The 26438-nt window shown below is 36.3% G+C and overlaps 1 protein-coding gene and 1 long non-coding RNA gene across 3 annotated transcripts in view; one reads left to right on the forward strand and one right to left on the reverse strand.

Annotated features, from left to right (window-relative positions):
- The first annotated feature begins 1648 nt into the window (after positions 1-1648).
- CHODL (chondrolectin) overlaps positions 1649-26438 on the forward strand; it is a 38112-nt gene continuing 13322 nt past the window's right edge. Inside the window, exons 1-3 of the mRNA XM_077117631.1 lie at positions 1649-1727; positions 20533-20842; positions 20993-21150. Of these exons, the coding sequence (XP_076973746.1) occupies positions 1649-1727; positions 20533-20842; positions 20993-21150 (547 nt within the window). The remainder of the gene's footprint in view (positions 1728-20532; positions 20843-20992; positions 21151-26438) is intronic.
- On the reverse strand, positions 19580-25225 carry LOC143647998 (uncharacterized). Of its 2 annotated transcripts, none has more exons than XR_013158303.1 (3): positions 23190-23219; positions 21229-21329; positions 19580-19812 (listed from the first exon to the last, which is right to left on the reverse strand). It is a non-coding gene; the product is annotated as an uncharacterized LOC143647998 (long non-coding RNA). The 2 variants fall into 2 exon arrangements; XR_013158302.1 differs by lacking the exon at positions 23190-23219 and adding an exon at positions 25024-25225 and having other exon boundaries at positions 19581-19812.

Raw genomic sequence — 26438 nt, forward strand, 5'->3', positions numbered from 1 at the left:
CTAACAATTCCAGATAGATTTTCCACAGCCTTACAAAAATTATCTTAAATGGTAATACAAAGGAAGATAAGTAATGTGGTCAGACATCATTGTAATTTTTCTGGAATTCTACTTTCTTGAAGAGGTTGGATTTAATAATCTTTATGATCCTTCCAACTGCTAAAATTTCCAGTTCTACAAGTTCTTTTTGTAGCAATTTTGACTTCCTTTTCCCAAAATAACAATACAACACATGTTCAGAGTGTACTTGTGCTTATGAAAACCAAAGACAGTGATGAGTTCTAGGAATTTGAACTACCCATTAAAACAGAGAAACCAGGTTTTGTTCAACACAACCTAGTGCATTTAAAACAACATAAGGGCAAAGTATTAATTCTACTGCAGATCATTATGAGGGCATCCTCTAGATTCATACCATGGTCTAGCTATAGAAAAGGTCTCATAAACTTCTTGCCATTATTCGGGAAATTCTAGCCTCCGTTGGTGGATTGTTATTAAAAAGACTAGGCCAGGTTATGGGAAAGTGCCACTCGAGATTTTAAACTGAGGTTTATTTACAAGGTAAACCATTGGTCACAAATAGATAATTGCAAATAGACACATTCCGCCCCCCGCCCCCCCGAAATTTCCACATCCTTAGAATATGTATTTTGTATTGATGGTTTTCTCAGGGGTTGCTAATACCGAGATTAAAATCAGCTGGGAAAACATTGCTTTAAATGTTCTCTTCAATTTGCTTCTGTGGCAATTTAGTCAAACAACCTGCTTAGAAGTAATCTATTTGCAGAACCTAGGTGGGGAAAAAACCTGCCACATTATATAATTCGCCAAGCAGGTTTTGGCTCCCACTCTGCCAATCGATCTTACATAGTGGCTAGTGCCCTGCATCAAGCAATGCATATGATCAAGCAATTTAGCACAGAAAGAGAGCGGCCCCACAACTTGGCATCCCTGTGGATATTAATCTTTGAGAAAACCAAATGGATCCAACTTTTGCCAGAGTTTAATAGGAAAGCTGTCACATTTTACATAAATGAGTATCCAGTCTGTTAGCGAATGGAAAGAGTGGATTGGGAGGAGCGGAGGGGAGGGAGTTGGGAATGCTGACTGGACCATTTTCAAAGTGGCTCCAGTTTTAGGGGGAGGGGCTGGGATGTTCCTTCTGGCAGGAGAGACGAAACAGTTAAAAAATATTACTAGCGCGGGGCCGGGACCTCGAGATGTGGGTATATAAGACCGCACCTCCAGCGCAGAGCAGCAGCTGCTGCAAGAGCCTCGAGGAGCGCGCGCGGCTCAGCCCGTTATTAGCCAGGGACCAGGGAGAAAAGCAGAGGGGGCCGGTGGGGCCCACCGCGGGAGTCTCGCTTCACCTCTGGGACAGACACGGAACCACTTAATTCCCTCCCATCTCCTCTCCCCAGTCGCGCCCCCGCTGGCTCCTGCGCTCCAGACTAGCAGACCCGCGCGCGGCACCAACGCGACCCGCATCAGTTGCCGGCGGGCGGCTATGCTTGCCGGGGGCCGGGCAGCTCGGTTTGCGCGGCGGGAGTAGGCCCTAGCGTGGAGGTAGGGAAGCCCCGTGGTTAGAGTCGCGGGCTACAGGAGCCGCTTTCTCTCCGCCTTCCACCTGCGCTGCTGCCGCGCCGCGATGAGCCGCGTGGTCTCGCTTCTGCTGGGCGCCGTGCTACTCTGCGGCCACGGAGCCTTCTGCCGCCGGGTGGTGAGCGGTGAGTCCCGGACCGCCCGCCTAGCGGAGGAGCAGGGAGTGGGGACGCGCGGGCGAGGGGCTTGACTTGGATCCGGGCTCTTCCGGGAGTGGGAAACCTGCATAGGTCTGGGGGTCTGGAAAAGGCGGGGAGAAATGGATTGCCTTATTCGCTTCTCTTATGCAGCCTTCCGCCGCACACATAAAAGTTTACAATTTTTTGAAACACCTGGTTCGATAGCTGCGAAGCGAGCCTCTGCTTCATCCTGAGCGGCTACTTTAGTTTCCAGGAATAATTTCCACTTTCTTTGTATAAGAACGCTGGCCACAGGGCTTGGCACCTGCAAAAGGGGTGGGGTAGGGCGGAGGCTAAGGGAGCTCAGAGACAAGAGCGGATGCAGAAATGCCACCCACTGTTGGCCCGATTTCAGTCTCCGCATCATGTTCGCTGAAATGATTTCTGAGACTGGAGTTGTTCGCTGTGGGTCGCTCGCGGCCCGGTGGGCAGAGAGTCTTTGTTCTCAGGAGAACTGACAAAGAACGTGGGGACCGGTGACTGTGCGGAATCAGACATCTGCCGTTGCACCCCTTTTTCCAGATTGGGGGCCTTTTCAGCTAATGACATCAGCAGGAGTTGGGCTGAGGTGCAGCTGGTAATGACTGCACGTTCGTGCACACAGTAGGTGCACATAATTGGCAAGCTTCCCATCGTTTTCTCTGGAGAGGTTTTTCTCCCTCTTCGATGTCCACTGTCCTGTTGCTGAACAATTTATTCTGCATCCGTTTTTCCTTACTTTTTAGGAAGATCTCTTTAAAAGGATGTGGGTTTCACTGAGCCTTACGTGAAGGTTAAGCACAGCCACCCTTATTGAAATATTTTATGCTAATTACCATTTTTTACAGTAAAGATTTGTTTGAAGTATGTGGTTTGTGTGGAGAGGCTTTTTTTCCTTTTTAGTGTAAAAAGCACAAATTTCTTTTAGCATTTCCTACAGCTGTATAACAGGTGTCACTGGAGGTAAGTAGATGACAGATGACAACAATTTAATCAGTTGTGAAGCCAGACCTTTAGACACTGGCACATTAAGGTTAATTGTTACTGATCTTCCCCACAGCAATTTGTGATGTGCCACATCTTCAGACTTTAATTCTTAAATATATAGTTACCAACCACTCTTCACAAAGTTTTTGGTCCTCTGGAAACATTGGGATTAAATGCTGCGTGGAATGTTATTTTCAAAGGCATACTACTTATATTTTGTGAGGAAGAAAATCAGGTTGCTTATAAAGTGAAAATTTTGTAGTATTTGAAGAAGCCATGACATGAGAGACTTTTTTGCTCCCTAATTTAGTTGAGAAGAAGTTTGCTTTATAGGTCCATCTGAATGTATAAATTACATATCTGACTGCTTTTGTGTTTATTAAGATTATTCATGCAAATGAATGAACAGCAGAGGCCATGCTTTGAACATGAGTTTTTTAAACAAATGGAAACACTTTATTGACTGTAGTATCCTTTTGGTATATTCTTGTATAGATTCCTTAAACTTTGCAAGGGGAGAAAGAGGAATATCTAAGATTAAAATAAAACTCAAAAATTGTTGACAAAAAGTTTATTTTGTGTTCTATGACCACATGAATTGTTCCAAACCTTTTGCTATATTCTCCTAAGTGTTTTTAGACTTCTCATAGATGACATGAAAAATTTATAATTAATCATACATGATTTATTTTACTTAGCATAAATGAAATTGTTTATTTGACACTAAAATAGCTACTAAATTATATTTTTCTTATGAGTAATTTGTCTTTGGCCATAAACTTCACATTGAAAGTTAACCATTTAGAAATTTATTTGTGAGTTTTATTCTTTGAAGACTAATTTTTTTTTAGAGATGTATTTCAGCCAAAAGGGCATGAGTACAGGACAATCTAAATCCCCACATTTTAGAAGTTCCTAATAAGTCTATTGTCTGCCTGGCTGATGTTAAGAATTGGGAGGTGCATCTACTTTTATGTATCACTATGAAATACCTATCAAGTGTGTGAAGACTGAAGCAACACTTCGTGGCCATTATTAAGAACACATCTACAACATATGGACTACATTTTCTATTTATTAAATTTTGATAACAATGATTTATAATTTTGTTACTAATGATTAGCAGGATAACTAATCATTTGCCCTAGAAAAAAGGCAGGTGCTCACAAAATAATTCTCCATAGAAATCTCTTCCTTTAAGTCCCCTAAATATTCAATAAGATACTTTCCAATACTTTAAAATACAACACACACACTCCCTTGTAAGTTCAAGAACTTTATTCACAAATAAGGTAAAAGTATTTTAACAAAAAAATAACATTTCAAACAACTTCATCATCATAATCTAACCCATAAGATTTAAGAAATAATCTAGTGGTAATAGAAAGTATTTTTATTTTATTGGTTAATGGCCTTGCTTGTTTTTGATTCATGAATGTACTAAATAGAATAGATAACCATGGGGATACTAACCAAAGAGTATTTACTGAATTGGTAACTCTGTGTAGGAATTACTTTCAGGATCTTAGAACTGTACTAATTTATTGCTACCCACACATGGGTAGAGAATATCTATAGGGTTTCCATTAATTTAATTTTGTGAAGTGACTAGTGGTAAAAGGCATCTTCTTTAGGACAAAGGTAAGAGGATTTTACTCATGGGACTATGGATGACTATGAACGAGAAGAGTGCAAAACTCAAGTCTCTGAGTTGGGAGGATATGCTTGAAGAATAGTTGATGTTTTTAAACATATGAAATATTTTGAAGTAAAATATTCCTCTTCTTCCTTTTTCCTTTTCTTTTTAGTGTGCACAGGAATGATCTCCGACCTGTTTATGTTGCAAATGATGTTAAATGTATTCATAGCACCTCCAGATTTCTCCTGCATACTTTATTATGTATTAAATATATTGAAATTGGCATACATTTTATATAGGAGACTGGGAGATTTAAATACCTCTCTTTTTATCATGCAGACAGCACAGAATATTGAAAATGCGTGGGTGTGACCAGCTGCCAATAGATTAATATAATGGCGTGGGAGATACAAGAAAAACTGCTGAGGGTATCCCAGCATATGATACTATTCCATGACATCATCAAAAGCATAAAGTGATGACAGTGTTGTTTTCAGAGATGCAATTACTTTAAGTATCTCTTGGGTAAGAAAGAAACAAATTAATCTTATTACTAGTCATTTAATGAACTGCACATGTATAGCCTTTCTTTCTTTCTCAACTGCCGCCTGCCATCATTTTATGGTTTTGTTTTTATAACTCTTTTCCTGAGGATGGCGATATCTTTTACATTAGTATTGGAAAAGAGGTAGTGTTATATAGAGGGATCTAAAGTGTAAATCCAACCTGATGCTCTCACTTATAATTTTTGCTATTCACTACTGCCTTCTGTGCTGGGCATGTCATATACACTAGCAAGCAAAACTGTTTCTTTGTTTTAAAAATATTACTGATGACATACTGAGGCCGAGTGAGTTGACTAAAATTGTACTTTTTTGTAATTTGGGCCGTGTTTATTTGGAAAATAAAAGGGCTGGGAAAATAAAAACATCAAGGACATATATGGTCTGGAAATCTGAACTAGAATGTGTTCCAAATATTAACTCTATCTAAAGATTCATCAATAGAAAATCCAAAACCTCCTTAGCAACAAACTGCAATGTAGAACCCTTTGCATATCATATATTAGCCATACTGTAATCAATAGCTGATACATGCTAATAATTATAATATGTTAACATGCATAGTGAATGTATTCATTAATTCCTTTGTTCTTGAAATCTTTTGCCTTAAAAACTATGATATTTGAGAAATATACGGAGGCAGCATACAGTTGTGGTTAAAAGTTTGGGCTGTGGAGCCAGAGTGACTGGTTCCAAACCACAACTTTACTACTTATAAGTTGTATGTATTTGGGAAAACTATTTAGCTTTTCTCTGTCCCCTCTCCCCTCATTTTTAAAATGAGACTAAAGCACCTACATCCAAGGTTGCTGGTAGGAACCAGGCTGTGTCCTGCCCAGAGGTGCATGCCAAAAGGATATGAGAGATAGCTCTGTGTTCTAGTCTGCTAGCTGCTGAAATGCAATATACCAGAAACGGAATGGTTTTTAAAAAGGGGAATTTAATAAGTTGCTAGTTTACAGTTCTAAGGCTGAGAAAATATCCCAGTCTAGAGAAATATCCAATCAAAGGCATCCAGGGAAAGATACCTTGGTTCAAGAAGGCCGATGAAGTTCAGGGTCTCTTTCTGAAGTGAGAAGGCACATGGTGAACACGGTCAGGGTTCCTCTCTCATTTGGAAGGGCACATGGCGAACATGGCATCATCTGCTAGCATCTTCTCTTGGCTTCTTGTTTCATGAAGCTCCCCAGGAGGCATTTTCCTTCTTCATCTCCAAAGGTTGCTAGTTGGTGGACTCTGCTTCTCGTGGCTATGTCATTCTGCTCTCCTCTCTGAATCGCTCTCTTTCTCCAAAATGTTTCCTCTTTTATAGAACTTCAGAAACGAATCAAGACCCACCCAAATGGGTGGAGACATGTTGTCACCTAATCCAGTTTAACAACCACTCTTGATTAAATCACGTGTCCAGGGAGATGATCTAATTACAGATTCAAACATACAGTATTGAATAGGAGTTATTCTGCCTGTGCAAAATGTCTAGGGGACATACATACTTTCAAACCAGGACACTCAGTTTGGCAAGTCCTGTCATCTGACCTCAGGCTACAAGTAAGAAAAGGTAACTCTTACACAGTTACACAGACCAGAAAGGATACCTTTTTGCTAACTATCATCATGGGAAGTTGTCTTTTCCTTCTTTGTTTAAAAGCAGAGATTGTGCTTGAAATGAGGGCCTGCATGGCAAACTCGTGGTACATGTCATGCCATTATTATTGTATTTCCTTAAAGTCATGATCGTTCCAACTTTTTAGGAAAGAAAATTGAGGCCAGAAGAGTTTAAGTAATGCCTTTAAAAAGCTCGCTGTTCAGGTGCAGAAATGGGATTTAAAGCCAGTTCTTTTGAATTGGATGTTTGAAATCTTAAGTCACACAGTTACTTGCCTTATCATTTATTTTTCAGCTTTTGATTTGAAATATGAGGATTAAAAAACGAGGCTCACTCCGTTTTCAGAAAACTTGTGTTTCCCAGATGCACAGGTGGGCTTGAAGCTGCCATCATCACCATAAAATAACCTAAGACAACAGTTTTGGTTTTGTTTATCAGTGTAAGAAAATGGAGTTTTGATAGTTTGCTATGAGATCAATTGCATTATAAAAAGAAAAATGCTGAAGTTGGTATAAGATTTTGAATTCTTAAAGCAGAATACTTAGAATCAATAGCAGTGCCTTTCTTTGGTTAAAAAGCATTGGCATTGCTATCAGAGGTCATATCACATTGTATAATGCAGGCTCAACATTTTTATCAGTGTGATTGTGAGAAGGGTAAGAAGAATGACAATAAAGAAAAAGGTTGCGTGTGTGTATGTGCGTGTGTGTGTGTGCGTGTGTGTGTGTGTGTGGTGCTTCTAGTAAAATTTCCAAAATCTGGTCCATCTGGTTTGGGAGGATTTACCATGTAGATCTTTTCTCTACTTTTTGCAACTTATAGTGTATCAAAACTGAACAGTAGTAATTCATATAATGTCATCCATATTTTTAATGAAAAATTATATATAAATGAAATACTAATTGAAATATTGATAATATATGAATTTGTTGTGAGGCATAAGAAACAATTATCTTCATAACTGAGAACCTAACTTTGAGAAAACTAGTAAATATAAGCAAAATAAAACCAAATCATACAGCCTTTATATTTAGGATGAAAAAGTACACTGCCATGCCTTTATGAGTTTTACCTTACTTTTAGATCATTGCCAAAAGCACTTAAAATGCTGCCAATATTCATCTCTGAAAGAATTTTCATGATGACAAAAGACAAAACCATCTTGTTCAAAGCACTTAAAATGCTGCCAGTGTTTACCAATAAAGGAATTTTCATGACTGACAAAAGACAAAACCATCCATCTATTGATAAATAGTAGCAGAATCTTTACTCTGACAATGTTAGAAATGTTTATTTTAGAGGAAAGCCTACAAATTACCTCTAAATAAAAGTGCAAGTTGTATGTGTGAATGTAGAAGGGTATGTATACAAGTGTCTGTGTATGAAAACATTTAGAGTGATTATTTCTTGTAATGGTTCTATAAAAATTCAATGCACAAAGAACATAAATAAATGTTTTCTAGACTGAAGAATTATTTGACTCTTGGTCCACAAACAATTGTATTAATAAAAATAGGTCCAGCGGTATCTCTGAATCTGCCATTTTTCCAAGTATGCTCCAGAACCCAGCACCTGTCTGTAGAATTTGGGGTAGGTCATTTCTTCCTCTTGTTTCTCTCTCTTTTAAATTAGACAACAAAGATGTTTCTCACTGCAGATTCTAGGTGACATTTAGTAAATTATTGTTAGACAGTATAAATGTTGCCTTAGTGTCCTAAAAGTTGCTTTATTGTTGTCAACATACTTCCCTATTTAATAAAATTGTCTCTGGGAGGATTTATCTGAATATAACATTTAAAAGTAAAAGAAAAGGAAATTCTTCACGTGAGTTTACAAATTGAGAAAGGAGGTCATCATAATTGTTCTTTAGGAAGATAAGCCTTTTATACAAGTGGGAAAGTTGCTTCCAGAAGATTTGCATTAACAGAACTTTTCTGGGAATTAGGGCAACATTTGTTTCCCAGCTGTTGGAGTTTCACTGCTATTGCAGCCAAATGTGATCAGCTGGAATAGTGGTGTGTATTCAGTAGCTGCTGCTTCTGCTGATTTTGAGGCAATGTAGACCAAATTTGCACACTAAAGTGGAAATCAGTAGTAAAATGGAATTGGATATAAAGAATTTCATGTTGTCAGCTTTAACTGATATTATGTGAACCATAAAAAACTTAATTGTAAAAAACTTAATTTCCTGAAGACTGCCTTGCAAGATATGACCTGCTTGTGACTTTTCACAATCTATAGATGTGGCTGATAGTCAATGCACAGTGGTTTGGCTATATTCAGAATTAATATATATCTGTATCAGTTGGTAAATAGCCAGTGTCCTGAGCCCCTAAGGGTTTCTCGGCTGTGCAGTCATCAGAGTCTCCAACTACTCACCCAGGGCCCCTGTAGTACTTCATCATCCACAACCAAAGGGAGAGTGTCTGGCAGGGATGGTGCCAAGCCTGCTGTTGTCCAGGGCTTGTGCAATACTCATTGTGAATTATTTTAAATATAATCTCCGTTTATACTTTTTTTTTGTTTTATTATTATTTTCTCTGCAGACTAACATCATAATGTTGGGAATATCCACATTACTTCCAGTTCTCTTATGCATTTAAATTAGAAGTGCTATTTTAATTTTATGAATGAGTCAATTTTCAGCACTTTTTTTGTGCTCACTGTGGATAAATCTATGCTGCACTTAATTTTAATATATCAGAGATATTTCATTCTTTCTTATCATATAAATTATACCCAACCAGCCTCTGAATGTATTATGGCTTTGTTATATATATATAAATTTTGTACTCATCAAAATATGTAGTCACTCTGTTTTTTTCCTTTTAAATTTGAGATGTTTTTACATCTTGCAAAACAATCTTTGGACAAATTTAACATTTCAAAAATGCTGGAATCTAATCTATGGTTGAAACTTCTTGGAGTGAAAAATTGAATAGGTTGAAATTCAGGGCATACAGACGTATTATATCTGAAGATATAGAAATATGAAAAGGATATAGAAAATGAAAATGGACATGAGCTTGCTTTAAAAATATAGGAATAAAAACCACTGGGTTCAATTACATTGTTAGAATAGTACCAGAACCAACCATTTTAAACCATGAAATCATAATAAAACCCAAGGAAAAATTAGGAAAAATTTAAAAATAATAATATTCCAGTTCTATTAGTTTCAACCATTGGGACCTCCATGATTATTTCTTAATGATTCATCATTTCTGACTGATTTGTTGTCTTGAAGTTTCTTTAACTCCAGTTTCCTGAGGTCAATTCTTGGATGTATCATTCATACTAACATGCTATTTCTCATTCAGAATTAGTTTGGGCAGTCTGCTAACTTCTTAAGATTACAATGGATTTCTCTTGGGTTCATATCACCGTTAATGAGAGAGCAAGGATAACCAGATGGCTTGGTTGCATTGCTGGAACCGCTGTTTTATATGTTGACAGTTCTCAGCTTGTGTCAAGATATTGAATGTCTATCACTCAAACACTGTTGTGAGACTAATGGCTTCCACTGATTTCTGCTCCCTCCTGCCTCTGAGTGTCATCATAGGTCATTAATTGTGGGAGGGAATGGAGGTAATAACAACACTGGCACAGTATGAGATACTGTAATTAAGAGTATAAGGCATGAAAATTTTATTTTCTAGCCGGTGTTTAAATACAATAATACCCCTCTTAACCCCAGTCACTGATGACTGTCTTCATCAGCTAGAGAATTATATCTGTAGTGGAAAAGGGCTTCAATTCCACCAAGAATGATGTTCATGAAAATGAATCTTAAGAATGCATAAAGCTATGCCTTAATTTTTTAGCCAATAGCAATTTGACTTAATTTTATAAAAAATGTTTGCTAGTCCACTCCCAAGGCTGAACCCAGGCTAAAGTCAGAGAGGATGAGAAGAAGTGGAGGCTATGGACAGCAGGTTGGGGATAAGGAGTAGTGACAGAGATGGATATTTGGCAGTTTTGAAAGTTAACAGCAGAGATAAAATATGAGCATAGAGAAGCTAAAAAAACAAGACAAAGCAGCATCACCATTTTGGTCATTGTCTATGCTCTTGGCATACATATTTGGCAGTGAAAGGCAACAGGTGTAAACAACAGAACAATAGAAATTCCATTGCTGATAAAGTTAGCTAAATTCCATATAATGTAATATCCTTAATATATATGCTTTATTATGAGTCACTATGATAATGCATATTTGCAGTTATGTCCCCCCAAATTAGGAAAATATTTATGTTTAATAAGGAGGGGCATGTGAAATGCAATTTTGAAAGATTTTCATAAAACTTTTGTTGCCTATGTTGTTTAAGACTTCACAATACTGTTAGAGTAGGAGTAAATTAATGTTGTCACAAGACTGAAGTTTGATAAAAAATTAATATTCTTTTGAAGAGGGCATAAGATTCATTTGTATTTCTAGCTAATATATTGAAATAAATTTATATTCAATATATATAGTGACCTTAAAAATTGTTAATCGATATTAGACAAACCTCTTTAGACTCACAAACCTCTTTAAAAATACAAGTATAAAAGACAATTTACATTTTAAACTTCTCAGTATTATTCTTATTTCATAAAAAAGTTACAATGAAATTTTCTTTAATTAGAAAAGTAGATTTACAGAAAAAATTATGGTGCATTTGTTAAAATTTGTGAAAGAACTTTTTTTGAATTGTACTATTAACTGTAGTTCGTCATTCACGATAGGGCTATTTGTGTTGTATAGTTCTATATGTGTTTGTTTTTAATTTTTATTCTGGTAACATATGTGTAACTTAAAATATTACTTTTTTTCTGAATTACAGAAGTTGTAGATTTACAAAACAGTCATGCATAAACTACAGGATTCCCGTGCCCCAAACCACCACTAACACCTTGCTTTGGGTTGTGAAACATTCGTTACAATTAATGAGGGTGTATATTTATAATTATGTGTTATAATTTTATGAAGGGTTCACTGCATGTGTAGTGTAGTTCCATGTATTTCTTTTAACATTTTTATTTTGTGACCATAAATGCAATCTATTTCTCCTTTTAATCATATTCAAATATATATTTCAGTGTTGTTAATTTCATGCACAATGATGTGCTACTGTCACTACCATCCATTATCAAAACATTTCCGTTATTTCAAATAGGTACTTTGTATATTTTAAGCACTAACTTCCTATTTCTTATTTCCATCCTGTCCTCTGGTAACTTACATCCTAGATTCTTACCCTAAATGTTTGTTATTTTAAACGTTTCAAATCAGTGAGGTCATGCAATATTTGTCCTTTTGTGTCTCGCTTATTTCACTCAATGTGATCTCTTCCAAATTCATTCATGTTGTCACATGTATCAGGACTTCATTCCTTTTTATGGCTGAATAATATTCCATTGTATGTCTATACCACATTTTGTTTATCTATTCATTGGTTGATGGACGCTTGGGTTGCTTCTACCTTTTGTCAATTATGAATAGTGCTGCTATGAACATCAATACACAAACATATGCTTGAGCTATGCTTTCATGTAGTTTTTGTATATATTCCTAGTAGTGGGATTACAGGGTCATATGGCAGTTCCTTACTTAGATTTCTTGGGAACTGCCAAACTGTCTTCACAGCAGCTGCATCATTTTTCATTGCCACCAACAATGACTGAGTATTGGTATTTCTTTGCATCCTCTCCAACAGCTGTTATTTTTTGTTTTTGTTTTGTTTTGTTTGTTTGTTTTTTAAATAGCAGCCATTTTACTGGGTGTGAAATGGTTTCTCATTTGGGATTTTGATTTTGATTTACATTTCCCTGATGACTAATGATGTTGAGCTTCCTTTCATGTGCTTACCTTTTGTATATCTTCTATGGAGAGATGTCTGTTCAGAAAATAGAAGATGTATGTCTTCTATTTTTTTATTGGGATGCTTGTCTTTTTGTTGTTAAGTTGAAGGATTTATCTATTATTGATATTAAAACTTTATTGGAAATGTGTCTTCCAAATGTTTCCTCCCTTTTTTGAAGGTAGTCATTTTACTTTCATGATAACATCCTTTGAGGACCAAGTTTTTAATTTTGATGAGGTGTCATTTATTTTTTCTTTTCTTGCTTGTGCCTTGTGTATAAAGTCTAAGAAACTATTGTCTAATAAAACATCCTGAAAATGCTTCCCTAGGTTTTCTTCTAGGAATTCAATAGTTTTCTAGCTCCTTTATTAAGTTGATTTTATTAAGTTCCATTTTGAGTTAATTTTTGTATTTGATGTGAGGTAGGGGTTTTTCTTCTTCTTCCTTCTTCTTCCCTCTTCCCTCCTCTTCTCCCTTCTTTTCCCTTCTTCTTCCTTTTTCTTCTTTCTCTTCCTCCACCTCCTCCTCCCCAATAGAACCAGTTTTCCCAGCACAACTTGTTGAAGAGAATATTCTTTCCTAATTGAGTGGTCTCTGCCATCTTTGACAAAAAAACAATTGGCCATAAATTTGAGAATTGATTTCTGAGCTATCAATTCTGTTCCCTTGGTTTATATGTCTGTTGTTTTACCAGTATGATGCTACTTTGATTACTGTGCTTTGTAATAAATTTTATGATCAGGAAATGTGAGTCCTCAAACTTCTTTCTTCTTTTTCAAAATGACTTTAGCTCTTTGGGGTCCATTATCCTTCCATATAAATTTGCTGATTGGCTTTTCCATTTCTACAAAGAATGTTGTTGGAATTTGGGTGGAATTTCATTGAATCTATAAATGCTTTGGGTAGTATTAACATCTTTACAGTACTTACTCTTGTAATCCATAAACACAAAATGTTCTTCCATTTATTTAGGTCCTTAATTTATTTTAGTAATAATTTGTTGTTTTCTGTGTATAGGTCCTTTACATCTTTGGTTAGATTCATTCCAAATATTTGATTATTTAGTTGCTAATATGATTAGAATTTTTTTCTTGATTTCTTCTTTTGTTCATTGCTTGTATAGAAATAATACTGACTTTGGGGTATTGATCTTGTCACGTTGCTGCATTTATTCATTAGCTCTAGGAGCTTTGTTGTGAATTTTTCAGAATTTCTGTGTAGAGGATCGTATCATCTGAAAATAGAGCAAGTTTTATTTCTTCCTATCCATTTTGCATGTCTTTTATTATTATTTTTCTTTCCTAATTGTTCTGTCAAGAACTTCTAGTACAGTGTTGAATAACAGTGATGACAGTGGACATTCTTGTCTTGTTCCTGATCTTAGAGAGAAAGCTTTCAGTCTTTCACCATTAAGTGGGATGTTAACTGTGGGTTTTTCATATGTGCCCTTTATTAAAGTTCCTTTGAGGTAGTTTACTTCTATTCCTTGTTTTCTAAGTGTCTTTATCAAGAAAGGATGCTATAGTTTGTCAAATGCCTCGTCTGCATCAGTTGAGATGATCGTGTGGTTTTCGTTCTTCATTTTGTTAATATGGTGTACCTTACTAATTGATTTTCTTATGTTGAAACATCCTTGCATGCCAAGGTCCCACTTCCTCATGGTGCATAATTCTTTTAATGTGCTGTTGGATTCAGTTTGCTAGTATTTTTGAGTCTTTTTGCGTCTATATTCATAGGAGATACTGGTCCATAATTTTCTTTTCTTGTGATGTCTTTACTTGTCTATGTTAAGAGGATGATGTTGGCCTAATAGAATGAGTTAGGGAGTGTTCCTTCCTCTTCAGTTTGTTGGAAGAGTTTGAGCTGAATTGGATTTAAGTCTTAGAATTTTGGTAGAATTCCTTTGTGAAGTCATCTGGGCCTGGGCATTACTTTGTTGGGAAGCTTTTGAGTATTGATTCAAACTCTTTATTAGTAATTGTTTTTTTGATATTTTCTATTTTTTTCTAGAGTCAAAGTAGGTAATTTGTGGGTTTCTAAGAACTCGTCCATTTCATATGTTATTTAATTTATTGTCATACAATTGTCTGTAGTATCCTTTTATAGTGCCTTTCATTTCAGTGGGATGGGTAGTAATGTTCCCTTACTCATTTCTGATTTTTGTTATTTGTTCTTCTCTCTTTTTTTCTGTGTCAGCTAAGGATTTGTCAATTTTTATCGATCTTTTCAGAGAATCAAGTTTTGGTTTTATTGTTTTTATTGTTTTCTATTACATTTATCTATGCTCTAATCTTTGTTACTTACTTCCTTCTGTTTGCTCTTGGTTTGGTTTGCTGTTATTTATCTTGTTGTTCCAATTTTGAGATTAGATCTCTGATTTGAAGACTTGCTTCTTTTCAGTGTAAGCATTTAGAGCTATAAATTTTCCTGTCATCATTGCCATTACCATATCCATAAGTTTTGGTGTGTTGTATTTTCATTTGTCTCAAGATATTTTCTAATTTCATTTCTGATTTCCTCCTTAACCCATGGTTGTTTAAGAGTATGTTGTTTAATTTCCACATAATTGTGAATTTTCTTTTGCTCCCTCTCTTATTGATTTCTAGCTTTATTCCACTGTGGTTAAAGAATATACATTGTATATGATTTCAGCATTTTTTTTTTTTACCTTAATGAGACTTGTTTTGTGATCCACCGTATGGTCTATCATAGAGAATGATCGGTGTGCACTCAATAAGAGTGTGTATTGTTTTTGTTGGGTGAAGTATTCTATATATGTTTGTTAGTCCTGTTGGTTTAGTGTATCATTCAAGTTCTCCACTTCCATATTGATCTTCTGACTATATGTTCTATCCTTTATTTAGAGTGGTGTATTAAAATATCTTAATACCAATGTAGACTTATTAGTTTCTCCTTTCAAATTTGTCAGTATTGGCTTCATATATTTTAGGGCTCTGCTGTTAAGTGCACAAGTATTTATAACTGTCCCATCTTCCTGTTGAATTGTCATCTTTATCAGTATATAATGACCATCTTTGTTCCTCATAACTGTTTTAAGCTTAAAGTCTATTTTAACTGATATTAGTACAACAATGCCAGCTCTCTTTTGGTTACTACTTTCATGGTATATATTTTTCCATTATCTCACCCTCAGTCTACTTGTATCTATATATTCGAGGTGAATCTCTTGAAGATTAAGGTGAGTCTCTTAAAGACAGCATACGGTTGGCTCATGCTTTTATATTCATTCTGCATATCTCTGCCTTTTGACTGGAGAGTTTAACCCATTTATATTTAAAATCATTGATATATTTAAAATTACTGATAATACAGGGCTTTTTCTGCAATTTTGCTACTTAATCTTTGTAAGTTTTATATCTTTGTTGGCCCTCAATTCTTCTATTAATGTCTACTTTTGTATTTATTTGATTGTTATTGTTATTATTATTGTTTGCACCATATTGAGCACCTTCTTATTTCTATCTGGATATATTTTTCATCTATTTTCCTTGCGGTTGCCATAGAGTTAAAAAATGATACACTAAATATATCACAACCATATTTTGTTTGATACCAATTTAATTTCAATAGCATGCACATATATTTCCGATACCGCTTCACCCCCCACCTTTTTTTGTACTTGTTACCACTTATATCTCCATGTAAGCATACACTTATATGTATGTTCCAAGCCATAGACTTATTATTATTTTTTATGCATTTACATTTTAGCATCTATAGGAAATAAGTGGCATTACATACCAACCAATACACTATAACAATACTGGCATTTATAATTACTCAAATGGTTACCTTTACCACAGGTCATTACTTCTTTATGCTGCTTTGAACCTCTGAATAGTGTTTGTATTGGTTTGTCAAGCTGCCAGAATCAATATGCCAGAAATTGAATGGCTTTTAAAAAGGAAATTTAATAAGTCAGAAATTCACAGTTCTAAGGAAATGAAAGTGTCCAAATGAAGGTTCCAGCAAAAGGTTACCTCTACTCAGGAAATGCTGATGGCTTTTCTGAACATGTCTGTCAGCTTGGAAGGCACATGGCTGGCATCTACTGGGCTCCGTTGCTTTCAGCCTCTGTTCCTGTGGGAGTTCTTCACTTTGCTTCTCCATAGCTGGCTTTCATCTCTTGGCTTCTACAGATTTTGGCTTGCTTAACATCTCATGGCAATGTCTGCTGGGCTTAAGCATCTCCAAACATCCGTGTCTCTGTTCTCCAAGTGTTGGCATCTCAGTTCTGAGCTCTCTCCAAAATGTTTCCTCTTTTAAGGGACTCTATTAAACTAATCAAGACCTACCTTGAGTAGGTGGAGTCATATCTCCTTCTAATCAAAAAGGTCAGACCCACAATTGGGCCTGCCACACCTCTGTGGAGATAATCTAATCAAAAGCTTCCACCCTATAATATTGAGTCAAGATTAAAAGAAATAACTGACCCCACAAATTTGGGTTAGGAATAAAACATGGCATTTATAGGGTATATAATCACTTCAAACGGGCTCAGTGTTCTTTCCTTTCTATCTGAAGAACTTCCTTTAGCATTGCTTGCAGGGAAGGTCAAGTAATGAAGAGCTTTCTCAGCTTTTGTTTATCTGAAAATGTCTTAATTTCTCTCTCATTTTTTTGAAAGAGAGTCTCACTGGACATAAAATTCTTGGCTTGTAATTGTTTTCATTTGCAATTTTTCTCTCTTTGCTCATTCTTGGACTCCCGTATTGCAGATATTGTTGTATTTGATGTTGTCCCCGAGATGTCTTAGGCTATTTTCACTTTTAATATTTCTTTTTTCTTTCTGAATCATTTCAAGAGTGTTGTCTTCAAGTTTACTGATTCTTTGTCAGCTCCAATCCACTCTTGAAGCTCTCCTTAGTATTATTCATTTCAGTTATTGTGGTCTTCAATTATACTAGTTTTGTTCGGTTCATTTTTTAAAGAATTTTTCCAGTATGATTGGTTGTTTATTCATTAAGAGAACATATAACCATTATCTACCATGCACCAAATATTCAACCAAGTGACAAGAGTACAGTGATGAATAAAATGTAGTCTTTACTCCAGTGAAATTCAGAGTCTGGTGGAGGAGATGGATACATAGTCAGATGTGTACAATAAAATATGTGCCACATAGGAGGTACACACTGGGTGCTATTGAAGTACAGAGAAAAGCCACTTGGGTCACGTTAGGAAAGGATTCTTGCAAACATGCATGTTTTGTTCATTTTTAAATGTCTATGTCTTTACTTAGACTCTCATAGTGCTCATTCATTGCTTTCTTGATTTATTTTAGTTCTTTCTCTGTATTTTCCTTTATCTCCTTGAGCATTTTTAAGACAATTTTTTAAAGGGCTTTGTTCAGGCTACATTGTAGCCCTCTTCTTAGGTGTTTTCTGGATTATTATCCTCTTCCTTTGGATGGACTGTCATTTCTTGTTTCTTTGTTTTCTTATGCTCTTTTGTTGCATACTGTATATTTTAATGTTTTAGAATGTTAACTCTGGGATTTGTTCTTTGAGATGTCTGTTTCTTGATTTTGTAACCAGCTGGTGATAGAACAGAGGTTTTCTTGACCTTTAGCCCTCCTATCAAGAAGGTCTCCGCAAGGCAATTGCAGTGTGTAGGATTTTCCCTATTTTTTCTGGGTCTCTGTCTTGCTCTGGGTTTCTCTTGATAGTTGTTTTGATTTTCCCCCATATACTTGATTTTGGTTGTCCTGTTTCCCAGGAGACACATTTCCCTCTCCTGGGTGTTTGATGCTGGCTAACCTATGTTTCAAATTGTCTGTCTATGGCCTGTATCCCAGATTATCTGTGTCTATGGATTTTTATACTTCTTTCATTGTCTTAAGCTGCTTTTACCTGGAGGACAAATTCTTGGAGGAGATTCATTCCAGATAGGATTTTTAGCAAGTAAGTCTTTCCCAGCCAAACAAGGCCAATGACCCACAAATGGGGTGCAACCAGCTTCAAAGTGCCCTGGAGAAGGGATCAGGAAGGGCACCAAGAACTTCTCCAATGGATCGCTAAAGCTGAGCTTTTCAGGTCTGCCCACCAAATGTAGCCTTTCAGCTAACTGTCCTCCACAGTCCTGAGGAGGAACTGCACCTTTAAATCTCCACTGATTCCTTCCCTATCTGACAGGATTGGACAGTGGACTGCCAAGACTTTGTTGGGTGCATTAAAACAATAACTGCCCTCAGAACTGGGCACCCAGAAATATGTATTTGTTAATCAAAAGCCATGATCAGTGATCAGCTGGGCCCACCCCTGTTCTTGGGAAAGAGGACTTTTATGTCCTTAGCTGTCACCAGCAAGGTAGTCACGTGTTGGGCTGTTTGGTGGCCTTCCACAAAGGTGGGGGTTGGGTGTCAGTAGTTGCCACACAGAGAGAGCAATTTACTATTTTTTTACTATGCTATATCAGTTTCTTCCTCCCACTCTTCTCCGGACGCTGTGCAGTGTTCTTGGCTCTGGTGTTCCAAGATACTTGTTTGAAACAGTTCTTGCCTGTTTAATAGTTGTTTTGGTGGAAAGACTGCGTCCTGGAGCTCTCTACTTTGCCATCTTCTCTGGAAGTCTCCAAAATTTCCCTTTTTAACTACATTCAAATATATAATTCATTGCTGTTAATTATGTCCACAATGTTGTGCTGCCATCAGTAGCATCCGTTACCAAAACTTTACCATCAACCCAAATAGTAACTCTGTATAATTTAAGCATTAACTCCCCATTTGCTTCTCACACCATGGCCCTGGCAATTTACTTTCTAGTTTCAGACTGCATGAATTTGCTGATTCTAATTATTTCATAGCAATGAGAGAGAAGTTAAACATTTTATGGGTTCCATTTTCTATTCCTAAAGAACTATGCAGTAAACTTACCAAAAGATAACATTAACTGGAGAGGAAAAGTGAATTTAAGTAAATTTGGATTTATATTTAATAAAATTCTGAATTATGAAAAGTTTGAAACAAGTACAGTGTTATTTTAAACTCAGAAAGGAACTTTGACCACATCACATTTTCTCAGTTAAATTTGAAGTCATTTTCTGTAAGTTTAATATATATTTAAAAAAAAAACCTTGGTGATTTGTTCTCAAGGCTGCTAAATGTTTCTGCCCTACTCTATTTTTGGCTAGTATCTTAGCTGTCTTTGAAGGGACAGTTTAGCCAAATTTCAACCTATGCTGCTTTCTAACCAAATGATCAGAAATCGACAATTATTAGCATTTGATGAGATTTTTCTTGTATCTTTATTTCATGATACATTTTTTCCTAGCTGGTTTTTAAGCCAACGGATTTTTTTCCACATGTAAAGTGTATTTTTTTTTAAGTACTTGATTCTTCATGTTCAATTTTGGGACTTTTTATTTGGAATTTTTGACTCATCTGAGATGTCTGTGTGGAAAAAAAAGAGAAATCATTGGTTTAGGAATTCAAATTCACATGTTTTCTTTAAAAATCTAAAACATTTTATTTTCTAAACTCAAAAATTGATCATGATATCTTTTTATCTAAAGATACAGAATATTTTAGAAGTCAATTTTGCCACATAATAGAATCAGCTTATTACTAGACTTATATTCATTCTGTACTGTACTTTCAAATTTGAATGCATTTGCTCTCAGGTACATAAATCAAAACAAATATTTACAACTTAAATTTGCCACTTCTCATCTTTAAAACAACATACACTGTTTCCTTTTTCCTTTATGATTTTTATAATTAAATTTCTTTACTTATTTAAATAATTTAATAACAAATAATTTTGACTTTTTAGCTCACTTTCCTATATTACCTCAAATTTCTTTGACTACTTTTACTTGCCAAGGTTATCAGTATGCAAAATCTGGATCAGAAGAATTCTGACTGCCCATAGCAATTATTTCCGTGTAGTATTGTGTGTTTAAAAGTTTATGTTATGAGTCAATGAGGAAATAGTTTTGATTTTTCTCAATTAAATGTAGCATGCTAGAAAATAAACTTTATAGAATGTTCCATCGGGAGAAGCATTCTTGATGTGGAGTGGTTCCTGCTTTGACTAGCTCTTCTATTATAAGTCCTAGTAGCTTTATGAATTTAGTTCAGATAATTAATATATCTGCCTCTTTCTTTTAGGCCAAAAGGTGTGTTTTGCTGACTTCAAGCATCATTGCTACAAAATGGCGTACTTCCATGAACTTTCCAGCCGCGTGAGCTTTCAGGAGGCACGCCTGGCTTGTGAGAGTGAGGGAGGAGTTCTTCTCAGTCTTGAGAATGAAGCAGAACAGAAGTTAATAGAAAGCATGTTGCAAAACCTCACAAAACCTGGAACGGGGATTTCTGATGGTGATTTCTGGATAGGGCTTTGGAGAAATGGAGATGGGCAGACCTCAGGTGCCTGCCCAGATCTCTACCAGTGGTCTGATGCGAGCAGCTCCCAGTACCGGTGAGTATCCATTCTGAGGAATTGAGTGGTGTTCTGGGGAGCCTCTAAAGGGGCAAGGGAGGTTCTTTGACCTGGAGGAGATGTCAAAATAGAACAGGCAAAAACAATTAGAAGGCATATATCTAAATGTTTCTGTTGCTCTGTGTGTAGAAACTGGTATGCTGATGAACCTTCCTGTGGAAGTGAAAAGTGTGTTGTGATGTATCATCAACCAACTGCCAATCCTGGCCTTGGGGGTCCCTACCTTTACCAGTGGAATGATGACAGGTGCAATATGAAGCACAATTATATCTGCAAGTATGAACCAGGTAGGAAGAATTATATGAAGGTGTGGCAGATTCTGTGCATATTTGCTTACATTAGGTCTTATCTTTAAACTTAGGTACCTTTGGCTCTTTCTTTTTCTGCTGTCAAATGTTGAATTTCTTTGCAGATTGTCATCCCTCAGTGTACTGAAGCACACAGTCTTTGCTATATAGCAGACTGCCTAATGAGTTAAGTAGAAGAAAGTAAATACAAACAGCTGGAATAGTGTCAAGAGAAAATCATTTCTAATAGGAAGGGCAAATTGTGTATTTTTTTCTACACAGATTTTATGAACAATAAATATCTATGTTAAAATATCCTAAACATATTTTGTGATGTATTAGAAATAAGTTTAAGTCACAAAAGGTCTTACAGATTTACCCATCCAAGCAATAGCTTTTTAGATAGCTATCTGGTGAATTTATGGGAATAAAGCAACTTTCTCCTGGAATATGAGCTCAACATTTCATTGAATAGTATTTGATGTGATGACCAGGTAAAAATCAGATTGATCATAGCTCATTGCACTGTGGTGAGAAAAAAGGCAGGAAGATGTGACATGTTCTTTCTATAATTATCATCCTTTGAAATACACTTCCTTAGCTTTTGTTTGAAGTCTCCAACCTATTGCCATATGCAGCAAATGGGAAGATTGCATTGAACTGAACTACACTTGTGTAGTTTCCTGGCAAATTTCCTGGAAAATAGTAAATTTGAATTACTTGGAATAGGACACTTAACTGAATTGATATTTGACCCAAAGAGAGACTAATCAAAACTATATAAATTCATTTTAAATATTGTCTAAGAAACCCAAATAACTTGGCTTTGAGACTTTGTGTTGTTTTGTTGTTTTTCTCCTGCTCAGTGTTTGGAAGTGTCATTTTAACTCTTCTGAAGAACTATCTGCCTGACCTCATAATATGTGTTCATGGAAGGCAATTATAATCAAGTACTGTGGCTTCCATTACTCTCTTGAAAGGACCTGATTCCTTTTCTCATAAGATTGCAAAGCACAGTGGATTAGACTTATTTTCTCTTATATTTGTTCTCCCTTTGAGCGTATTAGCCAACTTTTTCCCTCCCTGTTGAGTGTGTTCCTTAATCCCCCTGACTAGTAAAACCATCATTAGCTTCCTGGAAGCCTTTACAAAGCTAAATCTGCTAGGTACTTATGTTCTTTCACTTTATTTTTTTTTCAGAGAAAAAATGTAAATTTGAAACTTACTGGAATTTAAATTTACTGGAATTCAAATTAAATTAAATTCCAAGTGCACTCTATATACTTGAACCTATTGAAATGAAATATACAGTATATTAGAGCATTTTAAAGAAAATGAACCCTTAGACTCCTCTTCAGACATTTGTTTATTGTATTTTGCTTGCATTCAGACGTTTCCCCTTACTTAGATATATAGATCCCAAGAATCTTCTTTACTTATTTGGTATTAAAAAATCTAGGTTTATATTATTCACGGAAGAGTATTTAAGACATAAACATTTTAATTTCTCTTCTGCCCCTACCTAAACCTTTAAGCAACATATACTTTACGTCTGAGTTTCTTTTTAGTATTTATGGTCTTTGAAGTATATACAGTTTTCATCTGACCTTATTAATGTGCTTAGAATTTTAATGATTTATTTTCCTTTTTAATCTTTACTTATCTTCTATTTAGTTAGTCTTCCTTGTGCTTAGTGTCTGCTGTAAAGACTAGTTTGATTAAACTCTTTGCCTATGCAGTCAGTGCTAATTTTTAGTGGTGAGGGTGAGGATTAAGCAATATGGTTAATTAAAATTCATAAAGTATAAACACTAATTATGTTGAACTTTATTCTCCAATTTTACCAGAACTATTGTGTTGTTTGAACATTGCCTCCTGTGTTAGTTTGCAACCTGCCAGAATGTGATATACCAAAAACGGAACAGCTTTTAAAAAGGGGAATTTATTAAGTTTCAAGCTTACAGTTCTAAGGCCATGAAAATGTCCCAATTAAGGCAAGGCTATAAAATGCCTCAATTAAGGCATCCAGGGAACGATACCTTGGTTCAAGAAGGCTGATGATATTTGGACATCTTCTCCACTGGCTTTCCCAGGGCTCTGTCTGTTCTGTTGGCTCTGTTGGTTCTGGTGGCTCTAGAGCTTTTCCCAAAAAGTCCCTCTTAAATGGCTCCAGTAAGCAACCCCACCTTGAATGGGTGGAGACACATCTCCATGAAAGACATCTAATCAAATGTTACCACCCACAATTGGGAGAGTCATATCTCCATGGAAACAATTAAAAAGATATCACTGAGCAATATTGAATGAGGATTAAAGGACATGGCTTTTCTGGGGTACATAATATTCAAGCTGGCCACATTCCACCTTTGAGGCCCTGCAAAAGACATGTTCTTTCCAAATGCAAAATGAATTCATTCTATAACAATATCAGAAAGTCTTAAACCACTTCAGTAACAATACAATGTGAGAAACAGTACAAAATATCATCAGGGTCAGCTATGGGCATGGTTTGTTCTAAGGCAAAATTCCCCTCTGGCTCTTGACCTGTAAAACTCTTAAGTTATCTGCTGCCAATATACAAAGGAGGGATAGTCATAGGATATATGTTTCCATTTCCATAGGGAGAAACTGGAAAAGAACACAGGGGCCATGAGACCCAAGCAGTTCTGGAAACCTGCTGGGCAAACACCACTAGATTTGAAAGTCTGAGAATCATTTATCCTCGAGGCTTTAGAAAGCAGCAGTCTCACCCTTTCCAATGGCTTACACAGTCGCCCTGCTCTTCCAAATGCAACCTTGGGGGACACTGGGGAGACCACCTTTTTCTTGGCTCCACTCTCTCCAAGAATCGGAGCCATACCCGGAATCTCTACCGTCTCTGGGCACATACTCAACCCCTCCAGAACAATGTGGGGCATCCAGACTCTCCCCAATTGCCAAGGAATGTGCTCCATACTCCCCAAGACTTGAGGTGGCACAGCTCTTACTGAGTAAGGAGGTGGAATGTTCACCCTCTGTCTTCAGGGCAAACTTAAGTGCTTGGGTGGGTCTACTCTCCTGGCCTGAGGTTTCTTGACTTCAGACATTAGCTTCCATGGTTCTGCCTCTGAAGTTATTTTTTCCTCCAATTTGTCCCTTTTCTGTCCCTTTTAGTCCAGTGAACACTTGTTGGTTTTCTTTGTAGTAGGCAGTGATCATAACCATCAGACAAAAGGACTTCCCACAAATCCTTCCTGGATAATTCCATCTCTAATCCTGGCTTTCTCTGAAATGGCTGACTGTTTCTATGTTTGGTTAAATCCTCATGTGGGGTCCTATTCATTGGGGTCTTACTTTCTGGAAGCCCAGAAATTTCTACAAACACCAATTTCTATTCTTTGTACCCAAGAGTTTAGTTCTCAACTTATCTCTTTCCTATTGCATTTTATTATAAGCTTCAAGGAGCAGCCAGACTGCATTTTACATATTTTGTTTGGAAATTTCTTCTGCTAAGTATTCAAGTTCATCACTCTCAAATTCTGCCTTTCATCTATAAAAAATACCTTCCTTCCAGTTTTCAATGACACATTCATCATTTCTGTCTATAGCCTTATCAGAGGTGTCTTCAGAGTCTACATTTCTACCAACAGTCTCCTCAAGGTATTCTAGGCCTTCTCTGTCAAGCTTCTCACAGCTCCAACAGAGTCTTCCCCTTATCCACTTAAAAAGCTGTTCCAACAGGCTTGATTTGCAAACTGCAGCAGCACCCCACTTCTCTGGTACCCAAATCTGTTCTAGTTAGTAAGTTGCTAGAACGTGATATATCAGAACTGAAATGGCTTTTCAAAGGGGAAACTTATTAAATTGCAAATTAAGACATCCAGAGAAAGATACCTTGGTTCAAGAAGGCTGATAATATTTGGAGTTTCTCTGTCAGCTGGAAAGGCACATGGTGACATTTGCTAGCTTTCTGTCCAGGTTTCTTCAATAGCTTCCCTGGGTTTCTGTTAGTTCTGGTGGCTCTAAAGCTGTCTCCAAAATGGTTTCCTCTTAAAAGGCTCTAGTAAGCAACCCCATCTTGAATGTGTGGAGACACATCTCTATGGAAACCATCTAATCAAAGGTTACCACCAACAAATGGATGGGTTCCATCTCCCTGGAAACAATAACAAACATTCAACCCAATAATACTGAATGAGGATTAAAGGACATGGTTTTTCTGAGATATGCAATAGCTTCATACTGGTATACCTCCTCTTTGTACTTGTAATAGCATTAATCATAGCATGCCTAATAATATCCAAAGCGGTAAAAAATTAGCCCAGCTATTCAGAAACCAAATAATTCACTTCTGAATTTTCCAACTGTTCTCTGTTTATTTTTTTGATTGTTATATGAGTTGCACAGCTATTCTTTGGGTCTACTAATGTCACCCAAAGAAATTTTCAAAGCATTCCTTTTGACTCTAATTTTTATTTTATTTTTTTTATTAATTAATGGAAAAAAATTAACCCAACATTTAGAAATCATACCATTCTACATATGCAATCAGTAATTCTTAACATCATCACATAGATGCATGATCATCATTTCTTAGTACATTTCCATCGGTTTAGAAGAACTAGCAACATAACCGAAAAAGATATAGAATGTTAATATAGAGAAAAAAATAAAAGTAATAATAGTAAAAACAAAACAAAACAAAACAAAACAAAACAAAAACCTATAGCTCGGATGCAGCTTCATTCAGTGTTTTAACATGATTACTTTACAATTAGGTATTATTGTGCTGTCCATTTTTGAGTTTTTGTATCTAGTCCTGTTGCACAGTCTGTATCCCAACAGCTCCAATTACCCATTATCTTACCTTGTTTCTAACTCCTGCTGGACTCTGTTACCAATGACATATTCCAAGTTTATTCTCGAATGTCGATTCACATCATTGGGACCATACAGTATTTGTCTTTTAGTTTTTGGCTAGACTCACTCAGCATAATGTTCTCTAGGTCCATCCATGTTATTACATGCTTCATAAGTTTATCCTGTCTTAAAGCTGCATAATATTCCATCGTATGTATATACCACAGTTTGTTTAGCCACTCGTCTGTTGATGGACATTTTGGCTGTTTCCATCTCTTTGCAATTGTAAATAATGCTGCTATAAACATTGGTGTGCAAATGTCCGTTTGAGTTTTTGCCCTTAATTCCTTTGAGTAGATTCCCAGCAATGGTATTGCTGGGTCATATGGCAATTCTATATTCAGCTTTTTGAGGAACCGCCAAACTGCCTTCCACAGTGGTTGCACCAT

This window comes from Tamandua tetradactyla, chromosome 10 (genome assembly GCF_023851605.1).
Source record: "Tamandua tetradactyla isolate mTamTet1 chromosome 10, mTamTet1.pri, whole genome shotgun sequence".
Taxonomy (NCBI): Eukaryota; Metazoa; Chordata; class Mammalia; order Pilosa; family Myrmecophagidae; genus Tamandua; species Tamandua tetradactyla.